The sequence below is a fragment of the Phaseolus vulgaris genome, chromosome 6, assembly GCF_051622355.1.
Source record: "Phaseolus vulgaris cultivar YP4 chromosome 6, ASM5162235v1, whole genome shotgun sequence".
Lineage (NCBI taxonomy): Eukaryota > Viridiplantae > Streptophyta > Magnoliopsida > Fabales > Fabaceae > Phaseolus > Phaseolus vulgaris.
In genome coordinates, this window is record NC_143503.1 from 32,854,569 (window position 1) to 32,877,671 (window position 23,103).

The following is a 23,103-nucleotide window of genomic DNA, read 5'->3' on the forward strand; positions in this document are numbered from 1 at the left end:
GAGGGTTAGAATAGCTGAATCAAAATTACAATAGCATACACAGACAAAATTTATTGAGAGATTATAATGTAAAGTTTATGCTGTTAAAAAATTGAAAGCATGATCTACTATTTATATAATTATTACAACTAAATTGTAACTTTTTATAATAGATCAGAGAAAGCTAAGATTTCAACTCATTATATAAGAAAAGTATAAAGCTGCATCAGCCTACGCAATGGATGTGATGCAGTCAAAAATGTCTGCAAATCACGGGATGTAAATGGAGGCTTCCACTCCACTGAACATTGGCTGACCCTACTAAAAAAATCATTAGTTGCTTTATGCAAATTTTTATAATGGTTGTTATTATTAACACATATAAAAAACAAGACAGTAGTTAATTTCATCTGTTCATGTTGGTAGCAGTTGGCCTTGTTTTCTTGTGTTGGAAAAGAAGCTCAACAACATTGCACCATTGTCAACTCTTCTGACTCTGTCTATCTCCCTCCCTGGAGTAGTTAGGACCTAATTTTGTCTCCACTTGTTCCTTATATTCGCTCCTTTGGAAGATGTGCCACTAATTAAGGTGGTGAAAGAAATCATGAACATGTCATGAAAAAAGAAACATTGAATTTATATTTTCTCTGGCAAGATGTTAAGTGTCATTAGAAGAAAACTCCGGCACTTTTATTCAAGGATATTGTGGCTACTATGGAAGCGCCCCAGGTCTAAAGTTGTTATTAAAAGGCTTAGAAAATTGAGCTTTAAGGGTCACCCTAGAGCAGAATTGTGTAAAAACAAATCTAGAAGTGACTCAAATGGCCTCTTGGTTGAGTCTGAATCTGGAAGGCCTATTAGGATTGCTACATTCAATGTTGCCATGTTTTCACTTGCACCTGCTGTTTCAGAATTTGATGAATGGGTTGTCTCCAATCACGAGCATGGATCTAAAAAGAAGAATCTCATAAAGGGTGACTTTCCCAAGAGTATACTCAAGCAGTCTCCATTGCATGCCTCTCTGAACAAAGCTCAGCATCTTTCTGACTCAGAGAGTTTGCCACGTTCAAATTTGAAGGTTTCTATTAATCTTCCTGACAATGAGATTTCATTGGCAAATAGTAGATTGCTTGCTTCAATGGAGAGTACTAAAGAGGGCACATCAGATACAATTATGGGAAATGTTTCTGGCAGGCATCAGGTTCCTGCAAGGTCTCCTGTGTGCTTTCCTTTCATCATGAACTGCTGTGAGGGCTCTGAGAGATTCACAAGCAGCAGAAGCATCCTGGAAGTTCTGAGGGAGATTGATGCCGATGTGATGGCCCTGCAGGATGTGAAGGCAGAGGAAGAGAAGAACATGAAGCCTCTTTCTGATTTGGCAGCTGCCTTGGGGATGAAATACGTGTTTGCTGAGAGTTGGGCTCCAGAATATGGAAATGCCATCTTATCGAAATGGCCAATTAAGAAGTGGAAAGTTCAAAAGATTGCTGATGATAATGATTTCAGGTGTTTATTCCTTCCACATTTCCATTGAAATAATCGCCACTCTTCAGTTAAAAGAACTTAGTTATGATTATTATTATGACTAGTTGAAAGACAAAAACTGTTCTGTTTGTCCACAATTTTTTAGGCTCACTTTTTTTCTTCTTTGAAATTATATTTGTTGCATACATAGTTGATCTGATTTGTGTGATTTAGGAATGTTTTGAAGGCTACAATTGATGTGCCCTGGGCAGGAGAAATAAATTTGCACTCTACTCAACTTGACCATTTAGATGAGAATTGGAGAATGAAACAAGTGAAGGCAATATTTGGGTCCAATGACCCTCCCCATATCTTGGCAGGAGGTCTCAATTCCTTATATGCACCAGATTACTCATCTCAGAGATGGACAGATATTTTTAATGTAACATTCTTAGTTCTCACAACTATTTATGTTAAATTCATTTTCATCTGAGAGTTTGTTTTTGTTGTAGTATTATGAGAAACTCGGAAAGCCTAGGCCAAGGTCAGAAGTCATGAACCTCATGAAATCCAGAGGCTATATTGATGCAAAGGATTATGCAGGAGAATGTGAGCCCATTGTCATCATTGCCAAAGGCCAAAGTATTTTTTCACTTCTTCAATTGCTCTTTCTAACTAATAAACTTAGGTAATTATTATGATTATGATTGTTCAAACTAATTAAACTTGAGTGATCAAATAATAGATGTGCAGGGGACATGCAAGTATGGTACAAGAGTGGATTACGTATTGGCTTCCCCAAACTCTCCATACAAATATGTACCAGGGTCCTACTCAGTCATTTCTTCAAAAGGAACTTCTGATCACCATATAGTGAAAGTGGAGATTATGAGAGTAAATGCATGTACTCAGAAAAACGTCATTAGACAGTGCAGGAAACTAAAGAGTAAGGTTGTGAAAATAACACCACCATGTTCATGTTCTGCTACAAGTGTAAGGGAATCAACCCCACCTACCAAAATACTTGTACCATAGAAAATTGTATATTTTGATTTGATCAATAATTCAACTACATTCCTATGTAATATGTTGTTGCATCATATTGCAAGTAATTTAAATATCAAATTAAACTCAAATTAGTTCAAGTTCAAGTTCAATTCAAGTGAGGCTTATGCTACCAAGGTGAAACACTAACTTCTCTTCAACTCTGATGAATTTGATTTGATGATAAACTATGTCTTATGTAAATAAGATTTATATCCATTTATATATTATGATTAATTAGTTAGTGGATATGTTATCTCCAACCACATAATTGTAGTAAGCGCATGGTATTTTGATTATTGTGAGATGATACAGCATGGGAAATAAATTATATCATAGCACGAGATCTCTGTGAATGGGAAGTTAAGAGCTCGTGGAATTTGCGATCAAAGCATGAGATGAGTTTAACGAAAGTTAAAAGCGCGTGGAAAATAAATCAAGCCACCACATCAGTTCGACATAAAAGGAGGAATTTTGATCGAGAAATTGAAGAAGCACGTGTTATGCAGAAGATATTTTACTGAATCTCACTAACATATGCCCCTTTCATTTTTAAAAAGAATATTTTATTAAATACAAATTATGGTTATTTTAAAATACATTTAGTTAATATACTTCATTCAATAAAAACACGTCAGTAAATGTTCATAACATTCCTGATGTATACTCAAACTTTGTGACATTTTCCTCTCTATATATATATACCTATTTTTTCGAAATACATTTTTTTAAAAATTATAGTTTTAATTCTTTTTAAACGTGATTCTTATAAAAGATTATAGATTGAACTGGTAACATTGAAAGTCGGTATGTCAAAAGGTCAGAAAGTTGAAAAAAATCAAGAACAAGTGCAAACGATAGTGGAAACGTTACACGGAGAAGTAAACAAGTCTCAGTCTTAAAAGGAGACACGTATAAATATATGGATAAAATTAATTAAGTATAAAAATCAATTAGTATGAGATAAATAAAAATATTAAAATGATGTGGCAGGTCCAATAAACCCATTAGCAAGTAGTATAAATAAATAGAATGTTTAATTCAATTTTAGTTTTTTTTATGTGTTAATTAAGATAAAACACTGACTTAATCTTTAGAGTGTTTCGGTAGGTGTTACATCACACATCGGTAGGTGTTACATCACACATCGAGAGACTGAGAAGAAATCCCATAAACACAAGTAACCGAGAAAAAAAAAAGTGAACGAAAAAAAGAAACACCCGAAAAGTGAATTCTAAGACTCTCTCCCATATATTTGGTCCAAGTAAATAAATTATATTAACAAATCCTATTTTATAAATGATTTAGTGTAACAAATAAATATAAATAATTTAGTGAAACAAATAAATAAAGTTTATTTTAAAAAATGATAAAACTAAATGTGAAATCACGAATCTCATATGGGTAAAAACATTTCAATTCAAATAATATAGAGAGGGGAAAAAAGAAATAGAATATGAAAAAAATATTAATGTCTTTGGTTTACAAATATTTTAATTTATGTTTTTGTCTTAGTCTCGTAAACGATGACTACTGTAGACTTACTGCCATATTCATAGATGCGGGAAAAATTTCTTAAAATTGTGTAATTTTGATATTTTTTAAGAAAATTATTAAAAAATAAAAATTTATTCATATATCTTAGTCTCTTGTTTGAAAGAAAAATGACTTTATTTTTGTGTCATCTCACAAATTCCTTTGCATTTAGGTTCATATCATAATCTATCTTATACACACTTTCTAACTTTAATTTTTTAAAATTTCATATATGTCTTATTAAAAGAGTCTACTTATCTTACAACAAAATTATTAAATAAAAATTAATTTTAAAAATAAAAATTAATTAATTACTATACTAACTAAGTTAAACATTATTTTATAAATTAAAAACTATTAATATCTAAAATAATATTATTAATAAAAATTATAAACTACATTCTAAATTTATATTTAATATTATTTATCAAGATTTTAGTTATTATTTAATTTATATTTTAAATTAACCATTATAAATATTAATTTAAAATATAAAATAATTATTAGTTAAAATCTTATAAATTAATATTAGATACTAATCTATAAACTAGTTTATAATTTGCTATTAATAATAAAAATAAATTATTTTTTACTATTTTAAAAATTAATTATTATTTAATAATTTTTTTTGAGATTGTGATCGGATAATGTCTTTCATATCAAATTTTCTTTTTTTCTATTTGGATAGGATACTTCCCTGTTTTATGCAATTTATATTCTTTTTGGTATACTTGGTGTGACCCCATTAGAATCTACTTTGTATTTGTCTAAGTTTCTTTGCTACTCCTGAGAAAATTTTAAATCAACTATCAACATTCTCATCTTGGTAAATCTTCTCAAAGATATGAGCATATGATTAGGCAAGTCCCAGGTGAAGGAGCAAGAAAGCAACCTCAAACTACACACAGTATAACATAGGTCTTATATCAGCATTTGTTTACATCTCTTGTCTATAAAACAAAACCTAAGGTAAAAAAATTATTTATAAGAAAGAATTCAAAGAACATATAACTGTAATAGATACAACAATCTTTGACCATTAAGAATAATTTGCTGACATTCCAAGGTGCATATATATATATATGAATCTGGAGATATATCAAGTCTTAGACTTCTGAGAAGTATCGTTGGAATCAGAACTGGTAGGGTATCCAATTCCATGACGCTTATTGGGGAAAATAACGAACACGGAGCTCGCAACTACTCCAATAACCGGAGGCACCACCTGCATCAGAAGCTTCTCACCGGACTCAAATTCAGGATAGAAACAACGCACAGTGTTGGTATCGAGCAATCCCAGCACAGCGAAAACAACCAACGACAACAAAGCGTGAACGAAGTCCCCGAACCGGAGCTTATATACGGACAAGTCGAGTGACTCGGACGCCGGCGAAGGCCACAGCCCCTTGTTGGTGACGACGCCATAGTGGCGCTCACCGTCACTGCCGGTGTAGCTGTCGGTGAAGGAAGCGAAGGCGCAGTTGAAAGCACACACCACAAGGAGCGCTCCGGTGAGGTACTTGTTGACAGTGGTGCAGTGTCCGTTGTTTGTGACGACAGGAATGAGGAACTGGAAGAGGAAAACAGTGCCGGTGGGGAGAAGCTTGACGAGGTTTCCTAGCGCCGAGAATGTTTTTCCCGACATAGTTGAAGCGCGTGTTTTCTGGGAGGTTGTTTTGGAGGAAGAGGTTATGAGGCCTTTATTCGTCATGGTGTTGCAGTTGAAGAAGAAGTTGCACACTCACTCACCCAATAAATGATTATGCGCTACTTGTGCGGTTTTTATAGAAGTTGAGAGAGGGAGTTAGTTGCTTCTACGCGATGTGGAACATGGAAAAGAGAGTTGAATTTGGGATGCATAAATGCTCATACTCTTGCTTTTGCTTCTGGTTTTGGAAAGACCCACACCCACCTTCAATTCTAATTCAAGCTTTCACGTTTTTTAAACCTCTCATAACCCTCAAAATCTGGTTTCTCTGTGTTCATATACAAAACTCTCCAAATACTCATATCTTCTTTTACTTCTATTTTTCTTTTGCCCACACGCATATTTCTTGATAGGAGAAACGCACGCGGAAAGCAATCATCAAGCAACTTCAGAAAAATAAATGACACAAAATTTCATGTGGTTCGGTCGTCAACTCTAATCTACATTTATACGGGAAACTATTAGGTTTTGATTTTATCATGTTGTATATCAATTACAAATAAAATGATCTCTTTAAATAGAGATTATAAAAGGAACACAATGAGTAAGTCTACTTACTAATCAGCCCAACCCAATTGGTTATGGTTTCATACCCAACATTTCCTACATTTTCCTACATGATAAATCATTAACTCATATCAAATTGTTAATGATACATAACATGATGTATAAATAAATATTATTTATCTTTTACTAAATTAAAAAATTTAAATTCCAATCACGTAAAACCAACAAGTTAAACATGAACTTTTTTTGTATTTTTTTTAGAATTGAATTTTGATGCATGATTTTAGAAATCCAAATATTTTAATTTCATTTTTGAAATTGAATGAGCAGATATAGATATGACGTTATGTCTTTAGTAACAAGAAATTAAGATGTTATGTTAATAGTGTTTGTATTATCCCTTTAGCTGTTGGGAGGTATGCTTCATGTAATGCGTGTTGGATAACCCAGCAATACCATAATTAGTGCATTCTAATTTTGAGACGAAATTATTTCCATCACAATTTTCTTATTTAGTTACCCAATATATATATGTATTGTAGAACTCAATTTTATTAAAGGTTACGGTGTTTCCCTATCATACATATTACCTTTTTTTTGTTCCTGGTAAACCAAATGTTTGGTTATTTGAAGATATGCGTGTTGAATGAGATTTAAAAACTTGAACTTCATCAATATCTCATCATTAAATCAAAAATTAGTTTAGGATGTTTTAATTCTCTACCAATAAAGTGTTACCTTCATTTTAATTATTTGTTAATTTTAAATTCTTTAAATTCTTATTTTTAATAATAGTTAGTTTATATTGAAAAATGAAAATTATTAAATGAGATAATTGAATATTTTAAATTAGGATGAATGTACATTATTACTTTATAAAAGTTTTATCAGCGAATATAATAAAATAATGATTTTAAAACATTAGTTGATTTTATGAGTATGAAAGTTTGTAGTTTTTTTATCTTTCAATTTTTTTTCACACTAAAACACAATAAATTTATGTACCATAGAACCCCTAGATAAATTTTGGGAGATATGGCATGCTTTTCATAATTCAACAAATACTTATTAACCTAGTATGATTAATATAATTACAATACGGAAATTTTTCTTCATTTTGAGGTTAACCCGATAACCTATCCTAATTAAAGTTCAACAATGAGAGGTTCATCACAATCCTATAATTATGCACATCAACCAAGGTAAATAAATGCATTAAACATTATTTATTATTCTCAATTCCCTAAGCTCTAAATATTTGTCAGAGTGAAAAGTTTTAAATATATGTGTACTGGTTGGATCTTGGACTACCGAAGACATGAATTATGTAATAAATACGTGATAAGAAAGTAGTTACATACAGTTAATCTTGAATGAGTCAAGGACACTTCGAAACGCACTTCCGTAATATTAGGAAGTCACTACACACGACCTGATGATCACTACACATCTCTTAGCAAACTAGTTAAACTAGTTATCTGGACCACGTGAGTGAAGACCCAAGTAAACATATAAAAGAGACTTCTGAAGGAGAAAAAATACATTTTTTTTTCATATCATAAGAGAACAGACTAATCACTAGTACTGTACTGACTTGAGTATCGGAGTGCAAAGACAGCAAATTGTGTATCAAGTGGATCAAAATTATATAAATAAATGAAATTTTATTCACTAAATTGTATCCTATTTTTATTTTATTATCATTTTGCCCTTATAAATACAATTAACTATTAATTCTAAAACCTATCAAAACTAATAAAAAAATATTAATTAGTATGACATAAATTCACTTTTTCACGCGTCAATTTTTTATAATAATATATATAATTAAAAATAATTTATTAATATTAAAAATATCACTAAAATATATGTATATAAAAAACGCACTATTTTTAATAAATTTAATCGATTAATAAATAATATATAAACGGATTTATTTTTTATTAAAAAAATCATAACAACATAGTGTGATGTTGAAGATTTGAAGCACTCACCAAAATTACCAGCTAAACACAGAATATATATATATATATATATATATATATATATATATATTTGATTGCAAATAATGAGAGTTCAGCTTTTCCCTGTACAAAATAATGTAGGCCGAAAGTAAACCTTTTATGTCGTATTGGGTCAACTATTGGCTTATCTCCCATTCAAAAATTTCAATCGTAAATAGAAAACAAAAACGAATTATGAAAAGTTATATCTTTGTTTTTGGTTTCCAATAAATTTAAGTTATATATCATATAAAAATCTGGGAATTTAATTTAAGCAATTAAGATGAGAAGACAAAAATTACCTAATCAATAGCAATTAATTTATTAAAAGTGGAAGAGCTTGGTGAGATCGACCAACTAAACTGAGAATTAGAGTTATTTGGAACATTCAAAATTAGTGTAGCAAATGGCAGCTTTTGAAATTTGATTGACAATGTCTTTGGCACATAACATTTAAATTTAAACCTGTAACACACCGTTTTTAAATTAAACAAAAAAGTTAAAGCTGACCCAAGTAATTTTAAATCCAAAATCAATGTTGAATGAACTAAAATTTATCCTAAATGTTATTCCTTTTGCGCACATTTTTAAACCACGAAATCACTTAAGTAACTTAACTTTTTCAATTCAAAGATATTTCTTTTGGGAACAATTTAACAACTTTACTCACAAAGCATTCATGATTAAAGCATTGGGAAACTAACAGAATAAAGGAGAAAAAAAAAGTAAAAGGTGGCACAAAAAGTAAAGTTTTGAGAAGAGTGAATGATGATTCTGTAGTTATACATGACACAACTCTACGCAATCCTTATTTTCACCAAATTATGGACCTTTCTTCTCTCTCCTCAAATCCTCAAACTCCAACCCCACCTTATCATCCCAACCCAAAACCAAAACAAATACAATAACAGTTCAGGACCATCTCCTTCTTCTTCTTCTTCTCCTTTGTTTCTGTAATTGAAGTTGGTAAAACAAAATAGAAAGTGAAATAATGGAAAAGAAGTGAAAGAGAATTAGAATGTGGCCAAATTTCCCTATTTAATAATTGGACTTTATATTACAAAAGGGTACAGACCTAAAGAAGCTCACAGGCAGAATCGAATTTAGCCCATAAAAACCAAACCAATCCATTCACTTCCGGATTTTACAAATCAACCCCCATCCTCCTCCTCCCGTCTTTCCTCTCACTTTTTTAATTTAGTTTACTTTATTTTCCATCTCTAACCTGAAATTACAACCTAAACTTACCCTTAAAAAACCACCCTCCACCACATCCACAACATCTTACACGCCGTCCAAACATAAACTACTCCAAACTTCTTTTATTAACACTTCAGCCCCCAAACTTTCCCCAATTCCAGATCCGCCCTCCCGTTTAAAAAAATCACGGTCGGCTCAGGACTCCGGAACCGGAGGGGCGTAACGCAGAAGTATAAGAAGATTCTAGAATAAGGAATGGAACGAAGGAAAGGAAGACGGGTCGGTTATATCACACCCCAAACCCGGAAGTGCTCCCGCTCCGGCTCATTCAAGGCGGAGCAAGCGCCTCAGATCCCTCGTGGCGGAGTCGTCCACAGCCGCCGCCGCTCCCACTTGCCTCTTCGAAAACGACGGCAAGGGAAGCGCGCTGGGCGCAGGCGACATCGCGAACGCCGACCCCGCATAAACATCGCGTCCGGACCTGAAATCCACGATCCGGATCTGCTTCCCAAGCTTTTCCGGGTCGGGTCCGAGTCTCTGGGTCCCGACGACAACCAAATCGTCACCTTCCTTCTTCAAGGCTTCGCTTTTGAGCTTTGAATCGAGCGACTCCCCCCTCCGGAGAATCGTCACCTTCTCCATCACCATCCCGCTGCTCCTCGAAACCTTCGAATCGTCGGAAACCGGCCTTTTCTCCGCGACCCGTTTTCGTTGTTCGGGTCGGGCGACAGGCTTTCGGTGAGCGCGGTAAACATTGACGTTGTTGGCGTAAGTCCTCCGGCGGGAAAATGCCGGCGGCGGAACACCGATTCGGTGGCTTAAGCAATCTTGTGGACGTAGAACCTCCGTGCCCATGGTGAAGAAATTTGAGAAGAAAAAAGGTAGAAGGTTGCAGATCTGAAAGGTTGATTCTTAGATTTGTGTGGTAGGTTGGTTGGTTTGGTTTTGGTTTGGTTGATGTTGTTCTTCCTTGTTTAAGTTATGTTATTGATGAAACAAGGAAGAGAAGGGTATAACGGGTAATGAAAGAGGGGTTGAGTCTGGAATGCGAGAGAGTGGGGAAGGGTGATATATAGGGGAAGAGGAAAGAGACAAAGGTGGGGGTGGGTTCCACACACTTGCGTTGCGCGTGAAGAAAGAGAAAGAGAGTGCCTCTTTCCGTTATAGGTCCACGTTTTCTAACACCTATTTTTTTTTTTTCCTTCTTCCCTTCACGCTTCAGACCCACCGTTTCTGACGTCAGCTAACGGCGCCGTGCACCCTCGGTTAGTTGTCATTCTCGATGGCCCTGTTTCCTGGAAATTATTATTTGAGGTGGGCTCCAGCTCGGGTTGCCCAATAATTATGCAATTTCCAAAGATTCTTCTTTTATTTAAAAAAACAAATATTATAAATAATATTTATGTGCTTTTTTTGCCATTATTAAAATTATAAAATGAAAGGAGTGGCTACAATAATAATAATAAATGCCACCTCCACACTAATATACACTCTCACTTCCGGTCAACAGTCAACTATTCAAGCTACACAATAAAAATTAATACTACTCAATATTATCACTTTTTTCAACTTCACATAAATGAAAATTATGGTATAATTTGAAAATCACTTCAATAAAAAACTTTTTGTAATATCAATTAAAGGGAAATTTTTGCGAGTGTAATATAATAAAGAGGAAATGATTTTGCACTTCACATGGCCATGTTCATGCTCTTAATTATGAATGCTGTTGAATAATTCCCTCTTATCTAGTTTTTAAAGAGAATATGACATTCGTTGTTTCCTTGCCACCCTTTTATTTTCTAACCTAACCTATGATCATTCTCTAAACTATTTTATATTATTCATTGTTATCATATTCTTCAACACGATTTCATCTTATTATTTTATACTTCTTTCTCTTTGATTTCTCTTAATCTATCTCTTAATGGTAATAATTTTATTATATAAAAACAATTGGTCAATCTCACAATAATAATCCATACAATCAAAGCCAATCTTTGTAAAATATAAAGAAAAGAGGATGATCATGAAAATATTAAAAAACAAGGGTTGAAATGGACATTTCACCTTCTTCATGGGTGTTTGAATGATGTTGTATGCGCACTTAGTCAAGCATTCCATTGCTTACTCAAACAGAAACACTTGCACATTTATTCGCCCCCTGTTTCGGATTTTTTTAAAATACCCTTTAAAATATAATTTCACTTTAAAAATAAAATTATAGGTTATAATCATCAATAAAAAATCAATAGCTAAAACGTGTAATTACATAAACTATTATATTTGCTTAGTCACAATTTTCCGAATTAATATCTTAATGACAAAAAAAAGACTATAATTATGTTTTAACTTCGTTGTTATTCCAATTGTGTTGTTTTCTACTTTTAGCACCACAAATAACAATAGTTGAAATAAATAAAATGAAACTTAAAATTGTAAAAAGGTAAAAAAAGCCATTTCAAATAAAGGAAATTTAAGGAAATGAACTAAAACAAGGTGTTCATTGATCTATTTTTAATAAATGACTAAATTTCTATTTATTATGAGGTCGAAGTTAAGAGTTAAAAAAAGTCAAGGTTGTAAATTAATTGTTTTCTCGTTTGTATCTTTCATTTTATTGGGATAAAATTTTAGTAACATAGTTTGACAAAAAAAGTAAGATTCACAGTTCCATAAAAAGAAACTTCATGATAGTTATTTTTTTTCATTTAGCTTCATTATAGTTCGAGCAACTTATAAAAGGAATCAATATAAAAATATAGGAAGAAATTAACAGTTATTACTATTTTGAAAAGGTTATTTGTTTAGAGATGAAAGAGCATATTAGTGTTTATGAAGTTTGGGAAATAGTTTTTTAAAATTGTAATAACTAAGTTGTTATTATAAATAATAGTACTAAAAATAATATAAACGATTCCCTATCCCCCACCTGTCTGTTTCAATATTTTGAATTATAAAAAAAGAGAAAAAGAAATGTGGGGTCGAATAAAGGTTTTCCATAATAATTAATTAATTAGAAAGAATATGGTGTCTGTTTAGTGTCTGTGCAGTTTGGAGACATGGAATCATAGAAAGTAATAGAGAATGGGATTTGGAAGGATAGTGGAAATATCCAAACAAGAGACAGGTGGCTTCCTATGATTCAAAGGATACCTTAATAAATGATAGAACAAACAAACAATCGTTAAAATAAGCTTAAAATATTTTGAACCTAACTCAATCTCATAAAATCTACTCATAAAATAAAGGTTTCTATTCAATTATATATAATAAAATGTTATAATCTTTAGTTGACGTCGGATTTCCCACAACATTATTATGTATAATAATAATTTTTGTTTAGTCAAATTACCGTTCTTCATATATAATTATAGAAAACTCGAGGAAGAGTTGTAAGAGAAAATGTACTTGTACATGATTGGTGTTTCTGGCTGTGAATGGTGCACCAAAAGTTATGGTGATGGAGAAGCTTATGAAGAATGAATGAAGCACCTTCAGTAATGGATACGTAAATAATAAATGATTGTATTGGGAGTTTTGGGTCACAGAAATTACAGAGCCAATATCCACCACAGTGTCTCCTTCAAGTCCTATCCTCGCTCAAACGTAACCAAGCCACAAGTTATAACAAAAAACAAAACAGACCAATTCATAAGATAAAACGTCTTCCCACACACTCATCTTACTATCCAAACCCTCTGCCCTACCTTCTCGTTCATCAACAAAACATCATACTACATAATTAAATCCAAAACAAAATAAATCAAACAAAAATTTACTACATTATTCTACTATGTAACGGTGTAGCAGAGGAACCAACAATAAATGATGCTGGTTCAATCCAGTGGTTCCCAGGTGGATCTTCCGGAGGAGTTGCTACAAGTTCTGCCGTCTGATCCTTATGAGCAGCTTGATGTGGCCCGCAAGATCACCTCCGTTGCGCTCTCCACACGTGTCAACGCGCTCCAATCAGAGTCATCCACTTTGCGCGCCGAACTCGCCGATAGGGAGCAGCTCATCGCCGAGCTCCAGGCTCAGGTCGACTCCTACGACGCCGCTCTCTCCGAAGCCGCCGATAAGCTGGCCCGAGCCGACCAAGACAAGGTCCGAACCGGTCCCTCAACCCGCAACCCGGTTCAATTTGCAATAACCAATTATTTTATTTTATTTATTTATTTGTTTGGCCTGAGATTATTAATTACAGGAGAGTTTGGTGAAGGAGAATGCTTCTCTTTCCAATGCGGTGAGAAAGCTCACCAGAGATGTCTCCAAGGTGAAAATTCTGAATTCGATTGTAACTTTTATCAGCAATTCCCATGAAGTCTTGGAATGTGGATATGGTTTTGGACTAATGGGTTCTCTTCTCAATGTTATTGCATGCATTGCAGTTGGAGAGTTTCAGAAAGACACTTATGAAGTCACTCCACGAGGATGAAGATAATTCTGTACGTTACTTTTATTTATTAATATTAATATTAACATTATTATAAAAAGGACATCTTATCTAGTGTGGTTAAGGTTTAATAAAAATAAATAAGTTTTTTTACAAAAAATATTAGCAGTATATTTACTTAAAATTTATAATATATATTTATGATTTTTTTAATGAGTTACTCTTTACTAGTATTGTTGCCTTGTTTCGTGTGAACGTGTTTTTTTCTTTTATCTTGGTTGGCTTAATTTATTAATTAGTTTACCAATATATGCGACTATTGTCAAATACACAGTTGCTTTCCTAATGGGGAGAAATGATTAGCTGGTTTTCAACCACAGGTCAATTTATGGTTCAGATAATTTTATGTGTTATATAAATAAATATTATTAATTATTTTATTTAAATTTAAAAATTAAAATACGTGTTTATAATAATGCCTACTTAAGAGATTTTCTTAAACCATACCTTTTGAGATTTATCAATTTTTTTTTTATGTATTTTACTTAAGAATCAAATATAATCTGTATGTGTGACATATATGATTAAGTGTTACTAAAGAACTTTTTATAAATTTAAAATTTCATGTTACATGAACAATCGCATTTGAGTTTGGCACAGGGAGGAACACCAGAAAGTGCCGCTAAGTTGCATAGTCAAGCAAGTATCACTTCCTCGTCGCAATTTGGAGGTACTTTCAAAGTATATAATTAATTTTTTAGTGCCACCAAGTTCACCAATATTAACCAGGGAGAATTTTTGTGTGTGTAATCTAAATTAATGAATGACATTATTTCCTGACATTAAATAATAACTATGCAAATTTTTGTGCTAAGTACCAGTTTACCTATTGTTAATTGGTGCTATAAGTTTACACAACAATGTACCAATTAATGCTAGTTCTTGAATTTGAAGGAGAGGAAAAGGTGAAGAAAAACAATCGTTTGGCAGTATTTTCCCATTCTGGTTGTGATTCGAGTTCTTGTTTGACTGCAGATGAAGATGCTTCAACGCCTTCTTCTAGATCTTCTTCAATGCGACTAAACCCTTCTGATACGTCAAATTATTTTGCAGAGGATCGTGAGTCTGATGGTGTGTACCATCATCTAATGGGTTAATAAAACTATACATATATTATGTATATATGCATGCATCACCAAAATATGTTATGTACCTTTTTCTTGCTTTTGTTGTGAATTTGAAAAGTACGATGTATGCAGGTTCAAGATCTGGAGCATCACATAATGTTGTGTTATCATCTCAAAGTAGCACCCCTCGCATTACTCCTCCAGGTTCCCCTCCTAGTAGGTCTGCACTGGTATCCCCAACAAGAACATCATCTAAGCCTGTGTCTCCAAGGCGCCATGCAATGTCCTTTTCAACCTCAAGAGGAATGTTTGATGATAGGTCCTCAGCAGCCTCACAAACTGGTCACTCCCTTCAAATCATTGCCTTTCTTGCATATGTTCCACCACTTTTTTCTCTACGTTTTTTCTAATAATACCTAGTTTCACTGCTTTTTCTTTTGTTTCAGGTCGAACACGGGTGGATGGAAAAGAGTTTTTTCGCCAAGTTAGGTTAGTGAGGTTTCTTTTACTAACTAATTTAACTATAAAACAAATGAATTTTGTTATGGATCAAGATGGGTCCAGGGAACTATTAAGACTACCCCTCTTCTTCTTTGGTCGATTATTCGGATAACACTTTATTTATTCTCAAAGCAAGTTTTTTCCTTTCCTCTACTTGTTACACCTCTTTCGGTCTTCTTGTAACCTAGATTCGAATGATACCTACAGAAGATATTATGACGTTCAAGTCAATTTTAATATTCGACACTCAGTAGTCAAAGCACTGTATGATGACGTACCTGGTTTTTAGAATCTGTGTTATTTATATTATTTTAGTGAGTCTTTCTTATTGGATAAGATTAGGGAGCTGAGTCATATTTAGAAATACATTACCTAACTCTTAATCATTGATTAACTTCGCTAACTCTGTTCGTAATTGGAGACATAGTATCGATCATACGACTCTTGCCACTACAAATTCAAATATGAAAGAAAAAAAATCAAGTTTTATACATATCCCTAATAAAGATGAAGTCAAAATAATCATTCTCTTATAATTTTATAAAAATAATTTATCATTAAAAAATACAGATACTTTCTAAATATATATATATATATATATATATATATATATATATATATAGATAGATGAGAACAGTATTCACTGTCAAAGTAGTGTTCACTGTCTTTAAATTTGAAGCAATGGTTTGTAAGCACAAATGTTAAATTATGTTTTTGATATATAACAATTATTCTTCATTCAATTGGTTGTGTTTGTTATTTTTAGGAGTCGCTTATCTTATGAGCAGTTTGGTGCATTTTTAGCAAATGTGAAGGAACTGAATTCTCATAAACAAACCAAAGAGGTATGCTTCCTTGTCTCTTCCATGCTTCCCCTCCCATGAATCTAAATTTTGTTGCCACTTTTGTGAATTGCAGGAAACACTACAGAATGCTAATGAAATTTTTGGGGCTGAAAACAAAGACCTTTATACTATATTTGAGGGATTGATAATGCGCAATGTCCATTAGCCCTGCCTTCACTAAACTTTGTAACATCTCATCATATTTCCTCTACTTCTTCCCAAACTACATTTCTCACTACTTGTTGCTTCATAAAGTTTTCTTTGAGTTCTACAAGGTTGTTTTTATATTTATTTAAAAGATCTTATTACATGTATCAGTCTGTAATTTTTTTTATGTCAAGCTAAGCAATACTTTTTTCAATAAAAAAAAAGAGATTATATGTGGCTTCAAAATTCCCCGCAGATTTTTTATGTGGAAGAAATGAACATGCTTAAAAAGCAAATAAACTTTCACGATTTTTTGAATCAATCACGTGCACATGAATCTTTTGTTATTAACTTGTGAGTTCCAAAAGAAGGAAACCCAAGCTGGGAGTGTATACCTTATAATGAACAATGATCGTGATTGATTTTCCTTCAATATTTTTTACACTATTTGCTTCAAACCCACGCATTAATTTTCTCCTTTATGCATCTGAAAGCGAGGCTTTGCTTAAGTAACCCCAATCACTGGGATTCAGATTGCAGCTACCAGCTAGGATTAGAAATATCCTATGCTATTTGTTTCTTATTAATTTCTATACACAATTGATTATATTCTTATTTTTTTTCTTTAAAACTATTCTCTTTTGTTTTTTAGTTATTGTGTATTGAAGAACGAAAGATTATTTTAAAGTTATTGTACATCATGGGAGTAAATTCATATTAGAAGTAAAAGTGGTAAGTTGGAGTATGCGGAGATGTTAGTGAATAACAATGAGTGTGGTGGATAAATGGTGAATATAATTGAAAAATGAAGGGACATTGTGTTAGCATTATTAAAAAATTATTAAATAAAAATTAATTTTAAAAATTAAAAATAATTAGTTATTATATTAACTAAATTAGATACTATTTTAGAGACTAAAACAATTATTAATTTTTAAATTAATTTCTATTATTAATAAATAATTTTTAAATTACTTTCTTGTATCATACACTAACTTCTTAAAATAATACCCTGAATTGAAATTGAAGCAAATGATGTGGAGTTGCCAAAGCCTTAAATTTGGGAAAGAAATGTTTGAAATACGAAAAAAAAAATGAAGAACCTTGTGTCATCTTTAATGAGATTTCCCAAAAATTTAGGGTTTTAGAGAAATAATTTTATGTTTTTACTTGTTAGGGACAGAAGGTGAAATGAAAATTTGAAGGTGATCTTTTCTCAAAGTAATTCAGCACTACTTTGATATGAGCTTCAATTTATTTTCAATGGAGTAATCTGTAATGAGGTCCAAATCACTAATCAGGTTCAATAAGGTTATTAAAATAATATAAATAACACACATCTCAAGGAGAAAGATAGTCATTTTTACTGTGCACTCATCGAATACTGATTACTTGTTTTACTGACTTGAGCGTCAGAGTGCCTTTCGCAGGTATCCTATTCGGTATTCACCCGAGACCGAGAGCCGAAAGAGAAGCACGAAGATAAGAAAGACCCCAAACACCCAGCAACCTGTCCGATCAAAGGAGAAAGACTAAGACTTCAATAGTTCTCTAGGTCTCATCTCCCTAGCAGCAATATAACCTATAATATGAAAATATGGGTTGGATGTTAATTTTTATACATTTGCACACAAAAATTACCAAACAGATAAAAAGACTTAAAACGTTAATGTAAAAAGATAATATTAGTTAAGGGACAACTTAGTATGTTAATGTTAGATGTCAGGAACTGAAAAAATGACTAAATTGGGGGTAACTATCCTTTTCAGTGGAAGCTATATAATTAATTTAAAGTGATTTGTTATTATGGCAAAAAAAGGTGGCATGGGTTGGCTTGAGCTCTACGTGGAAGTTGATAAGCCTTTCTGAGACAGCGACAACCTTTTAATTAAACTGGATTAATATATTAATTTGGTACACAAACTTGTTTATTCATTTAATTATTAATCTATATTTCTTTTAGATTAAAAGGAAAAAAAAGAATTGAGATTTAGTTTGAGAAGAAACGATGAATGAGCAACTAACCAAAGCCGTATTTTGGGCATAAAAAAACGGTTTGAAATAATGACAACGTTGTTGTATTATCATAGGAAGTAGGAAAACACAGAAAAATCATGCCAACCGCTACTTTCATGTCTCTCCTTCTCTCTTTCTCTCTCTCCCTCTCTTTCTCTTCTCCTCCTCTCTGACTCTACATGCGTGCACGTCATTCCCGTGGCAACCCTTTTGGTTCTCGGAAACTCGTCTTGCTTAGCCTTGGCCACCATGAACGATGAACGAGAACCAACAGCTTCCCCGAGGTACCTCTCTTTCATGCACCTGCTTTCTCCTTCCTTCTTTCTTGCTGAAACCTTTGCGTTCTATTTGCTTTTCCATGCAACGTTTGCTTTTCATCTCATTCATGGTTTCTCAGTTTCTGTTGGTAATGTTTCACGTGCCAATCTTTTTTTAAACTGGGCTTGCCACTTTTCAACCATGTCACCATTGATGTTGTCTTGATATTTTTGGCGATAATCTTGTGTTCGGGGCATGCATTCAGTCGGTGGATTTTGATCACACGTGGTTTTATTGGAACTTGATTTTAGTCTCTTAGGTTTTGTCCGTTGTGTGTGTGTGTTTTTTTTTGCTGACAAAGAAGATTATATTGGCAGCAATGGCGTCCACAAGATAGAAAAAAAACAAATAGTTGAAAAGGAGAAATCTCTTTTTAAAGGGAGACGTCCACGACCTGGGTTTTCTGATTCATTCTCAAGTATAGGTAATTAAATTTTTCTTTGTCTTCTTTTCCTGTTTCCAACAAGCGTTTTAGTTTGCTCCAAACATGTTGAATTGAAGTGTATTGGACCTTGCTCTTTCATTTTTGTACTAATGCTGAAAATGAATACCATATTAGAATTGGAAACTTTAGACATTGAAGTGGGAGCCCCACCTGAGCACTCTCCTAGGAGTCAAGGGTCTGAAACCCCAAGTTCAAGGACCAGCACTTCTGATTCGGAGAGTCAGGGGTCTTTAGTAGGAAATTCACCTAATTCTAATAACCAATGGCGTGGTTTCTTTAAGTTACTGAAGAAAGGATCCCAAATGCCTTTCCAAACTTTTCATCCACTTAAAAATGTTCCTAAACTGACAAGAAGAAAAAGCAAGAGAATCAGGGAGGACCTGATTCCATCTTTGAATTCTCCAGCTCTTCAGTCATCATTTGACACTGAGTTTGGCTGCTTCAAATCTTCCTGGAAAAACTTCACTCTCGCAGAGATCTTGACCGCAACAGACGAATTTAGCCAAGGTATGCAATTCTCTTGCCAGGAAATATAAAGTTACTGTTGGATGAAAAAGAAACTACTAATTTCTTTCTAATTGAAGAATCCAAGAAACTCTGAAAGAAACCTTCGTTTTCTTTTCTTTTTATGATGACATGTTGACTTTATATGTTTACTTTTGAAGTTAATTTGATTGGGGAGGGAGGCTATGCTGAGGTTTATTTAGGCAAATTGGAAGATGGAAACTTTGTTGCCATTAAACGGTTGACAAGAGGGAACCAAGAAGAAATGACTGCAGATTTCTTGTCCGAGCTTGGCATTATAGTACATGTGGATCACCCCAATATAGCTAGATTGATTGGATATGGTGTTGAAGGAGGAATGTTTCTTGTTCTTCAATTGTCTCCACATGGTAGCTTGTCATCTATACTTTATGGTAAAAATGCTAACTAACCATTTTGAGTGTTTCTGCAATGCCTTGCAAATCTTGGGAAAATAGAAGTTCTAACTTTTTCTTTACTTTGCATGATTTCAGGACCTAGAGAGAAACTAAATTGGAGACTCAGATATAAGATTATTTTGGGGACTGCTGAGGGCCTCCGCTATCTGCATGAAGAATGTCAAAGAAGGATCATTCACAAAGACATTAAGGCTTCTAATATTTTGCTCTCAGAGGATTTTGAGCCCCAGGTGCCTACTTAGCCTCACTTCTTCTGTTCTAAATCAATTTACCATCTTAGAACGTGTTTTCTTAAGAGTTAATTGAATGTAACTGACGTTTATCCAATAAGACAAAAAGTGTTACTTCTCTTTTTCCTTCATAGGACTGTGTAAATGTCCTTTTAACAACTTTTAAACCTCAAATCAAACAAACACCTAATTGTTTCATGCCAATATTATACCAGATATCCGATTTTGGGCTTGCAAAGTGGTTACCTGACCAATGGACTCACCATACTGTCTCCAAAGTGGAAGGCACATTCGGGTTTGAATATTTAACATCTTCACAAGTTTTTCCCTGTATACATTTTTTTCATTCCACACTTATCAATCACCACTCTTATTTCCTGTTTTTTTTTCGTTGACCTTGAATGCCACAACAGCTACCTTCCTCCTGAATTCTTCATGCATGGTATAGTAGATGAAAAGACAGATGTCTATGCTTATGGTGTGCTATTATTGGAGCTCATTACTGGTCGACAAGCTTTGGATAGCTCACAGAGAAGCCTGGTGATGTGGGTATGTCTGCCTTTTCACATAGAAATACCAAGTGTTTGTTAAGCACCTTCTTGACATGGAAAATGTTTAGTTTTAAGAGAGTATAGTTTATTATTCACTTAAACAATGTAAAGGATTATTATACTGCGATCCAATAACAATTGTCATGCTAGAAAAACAGTGAATAAAAATTAAACTCAAATTTTAATATGCCCTTTTAAAAAATAATTGTTGCAGGCAAAACCTCTGCTATCTGCAAACAACATCAAAGCCCTAGTCGATCCAGTTTTGGTTGATGCTTACGATGAAGAGCAGATGAAACTTGTAACCTTAACAGCTTCTCTATGTGTTGACCAGTCTTCGATTCAGCGACCAGATATGAGCCAGGCATGTCCTTAATAATATATTCAGTAGATTGCTAGAGCAGGTGGACTTGTCTCATTTTCTTACCTAACAATGAATAACATATGGTTAAGCGTTGATCCTGTGTTTGGATTTGGACAAGAAAATAAGAAACAAAATAAAATCTTTTAATGCTGCGAGTAATCATTTTTTAGATCAGAGCTATCCAATACACTCAATGTTGCCAGCTGATATGGAGCATGTGTGTTTTTTGGTGATTGGATGCAGGTGTTGGAGATCCTAAGAGGGGAAGAAGAAATCCTAAGCATCTTGAAAGAACGGTCCAAGGTAAAACTTCAGAGGACATACTCTGAAGAACTCTTAGATGCAGAAGAGTACAACTCAACCAAGTTTTTGAGTGAGAGGGATCGACATATGGAGACTATTCTAGGATCAGTTACAGACGAAGATAAATAGTACATGGCCTGTACTTGGGATAATGTGTGTACAGGAAACTTGAGAAGTTGAAATTGTAGTGCTGAGATTTATTTTCAGAACATGGAAACTGATTCTGACAATACAAGAGGATTCAGAGCTGGCAATACATTGTTGAAAGTGTTTACCAAGACACAAAGAGAGGTAGATGCAGAACCTCGTGTGATGTACCATGTTTGTCAATAGTTTATTTAGCTATAATGATGAAGTTGGGGTATGATTTGTGAAGCCAAATTCAAGCTTCAGGATGGTTGCCTTGGATGGGATTACTGTTTTCCATTTTATCTACACACATTCAATGATCATCAGCAATTGGAAATACCATTTTCAGCAAGTTCTTTTATTTTCTACTGTAACCAAAAGCAGATTGCCCAAGAAATTTTCTGTCATTTGTTCCATTTGTGTCAAGTGAGTTTTATGTCTCACCTCAAGTGTTACCACCGGGACTTGGAGATGGATGTAAATTTTTAGCTTTTAGTTTTCAAATACAGATTTCAAACATCAATACAAACTGTTTTCTTAAAGTATCAATCAATGGTTTTCAATACAGTTTCAAAACACTTTTAACTATCTTTTTCCTTTTTCAAGTTGTTTTGGATTTTCACTTTTACTTCTAAATACAACTAATTAAACACATTCTCATCCTTAAATTACAGATGAGACAATTTTTGCTGCTATATAAACACTAATAGTTGTCCTGTTTTTTACTACAACCACCAATAATATAGGTCAATACTTTTTACTGTAGTTTTTAATTCTGTTATGGTCTTTTATCTCTGTTATTAATTCACTACTATAGTTACTATTAATAATTATTTTATCAGTCAAAATCGGAAACATATAAAACATTCGAACAACTCACTCATCTTCTTAATCAATCAGTTATATCCATTATCAACAATTAAGTAATGTTGGCTTTTTATGTTTATAATTTTGTTACACTCTAATGTGTGTAATGTGACACCATAATTTCGCAATATGAAATTATGCTTTTTCATATTATTTAAAATTACAATTTTAGTAATTAAGTAAATTCTAATATATTAGATGCCCTATTCTGTTTCGTGTCTACTTTATTACTTAAAAACTGTTTGAAAAACAAAGTTAATACTAAATAATAGGAGTATTCATGAAAAAAATATTGAAAAACAAAGTTAATACTAAATAATTAATAGTAAATGGTAAGAGTATTCGTGAATATAAAGAAGGGAACAAACGAAAAGAGAAGAAATATTGTAAATTAAAACCATATCCACTTTCAAAGTTAATATGATTCATTAAAATATACTTCTAATTTGTGTTTGGATGAATATTAAAATTTGTTAGTTTGG

General features: G+C 33.1%; 5 protein-coding genes across 5 annotated transcripts; 3 read left to right on the top strand and 2 right to left on the bottom strand.

Annotated features, from left to right (window-relative positions):
• Positions 1–391: 391 nt before the first annotated feature.
• LOC137832316 (DNAse I-like superfamily protein) lies at positions 392–2,588 on the top strand. The gene is made up of 4 exons (XM_068640412.1): positions 392–1,485; positions 1,678–1,885; positions 1,956–2,085; positions 2,189–2,588. Exons 1-4 carry the CDS (start codon positions 635–637, stop codon positions 2,476–2,478), a joined length of 1,479 nt encoding a protein of 492 aa, XP_068496513.1. The 5' UTR covers positions 392–634; the 3' UTR covers positions 2,479–2,588.
• Positions 2,589–4,818: 2,230 nt separating this feature from the next.
• Positions 4,819–5,788, bottom strand: LOC137832317 (protein DMP2). The gene has a single exon (XM_068640413.2). The coding sequence runs from the start codon at positions 5,732–5,734 to the stop codon at positions 5,123–5,125; it is 612 nt and encodes a 203-aa protein (XP_068496514.1). The 5' UTR covers positions 5,735–5,788; the 3' UTR covers positions 4,819–5,122.
• Positions 5,789–9,254: 3,466 nt separating this feature from the next.
• Positions 9,255–10,493, bottom strand: LOC137832323 (proline-rich nuclear receptor coactivator). Its single transcript, XM_068640420.2, has one exon. The coding sequence runs from the start codon at positions 10,294–10,296 to the stop codon at positions 9,766–9,768; it is 531 nt and encodes a 176-aa protein (XP_068496521.1). The 5' UTR covers positions 10,297–10,493; the 3' UTR covers positions 9,255–9,765.
• A 2,343-nt stretch (positions 10,494–12,836) lies between these two features.
• On the top strand, positions 12,837–16,620 carry LOC137832325 (uncharacterized protein At4g15545). Its single transcript, XM_068640426.2, has 9 exons — positions 12,837–13,548; positions 13,649–13,717; positions 13,833–13,889; positions 14,498–14,567; positions 14,873–14,968; positions 15,097–15,306; positions 15,411–15,453; positions 16,232–16,310; positions 16,384–16,620. The coding sequence occupies exons 1-9, from the start codon at positions 13,270–13,272 to the stop codon at positions 16,474–16,476; spliced, it is 996 nt and encodes a 331-aa protein (XP_068496527.1). The 5' UTR covers positions 12,837–13,269; the 3' UTR covers positions 16,477–16,620.
• A 1,920-nt stretch (positions 16,621–18,540) lies between these two features.
• Positions 18,541–22,099, top strand: LOC137832318 (Protein kinase superfamily protein). The gene is made up of 9 exons (XM_068640414.2): positions 18,541–18,757; positions 19,109–19,215; positions 19,351–19,743; positions 19,902–20,153; positions 20,253–20,407; positions 20,623–20,702; positions 20,821–20,956; positions 21,173–21,322; positions 21,566–22,099. The coding sequence occupies exons 1-9, from the start codon at positions 18,723–18,725 to the stop codon at positions 21,752–21,754; spliced, it is 1,497 nt and encodes a 498-aa protein (XP_068496515.1). The 5' UTR covers positions 18,541–18,722; the 3' UTR covers positions 21,755–22,099.
• The last annotated feature ends 1,004 nt before the right edge of the window (positions 22,100–23,103 follow it).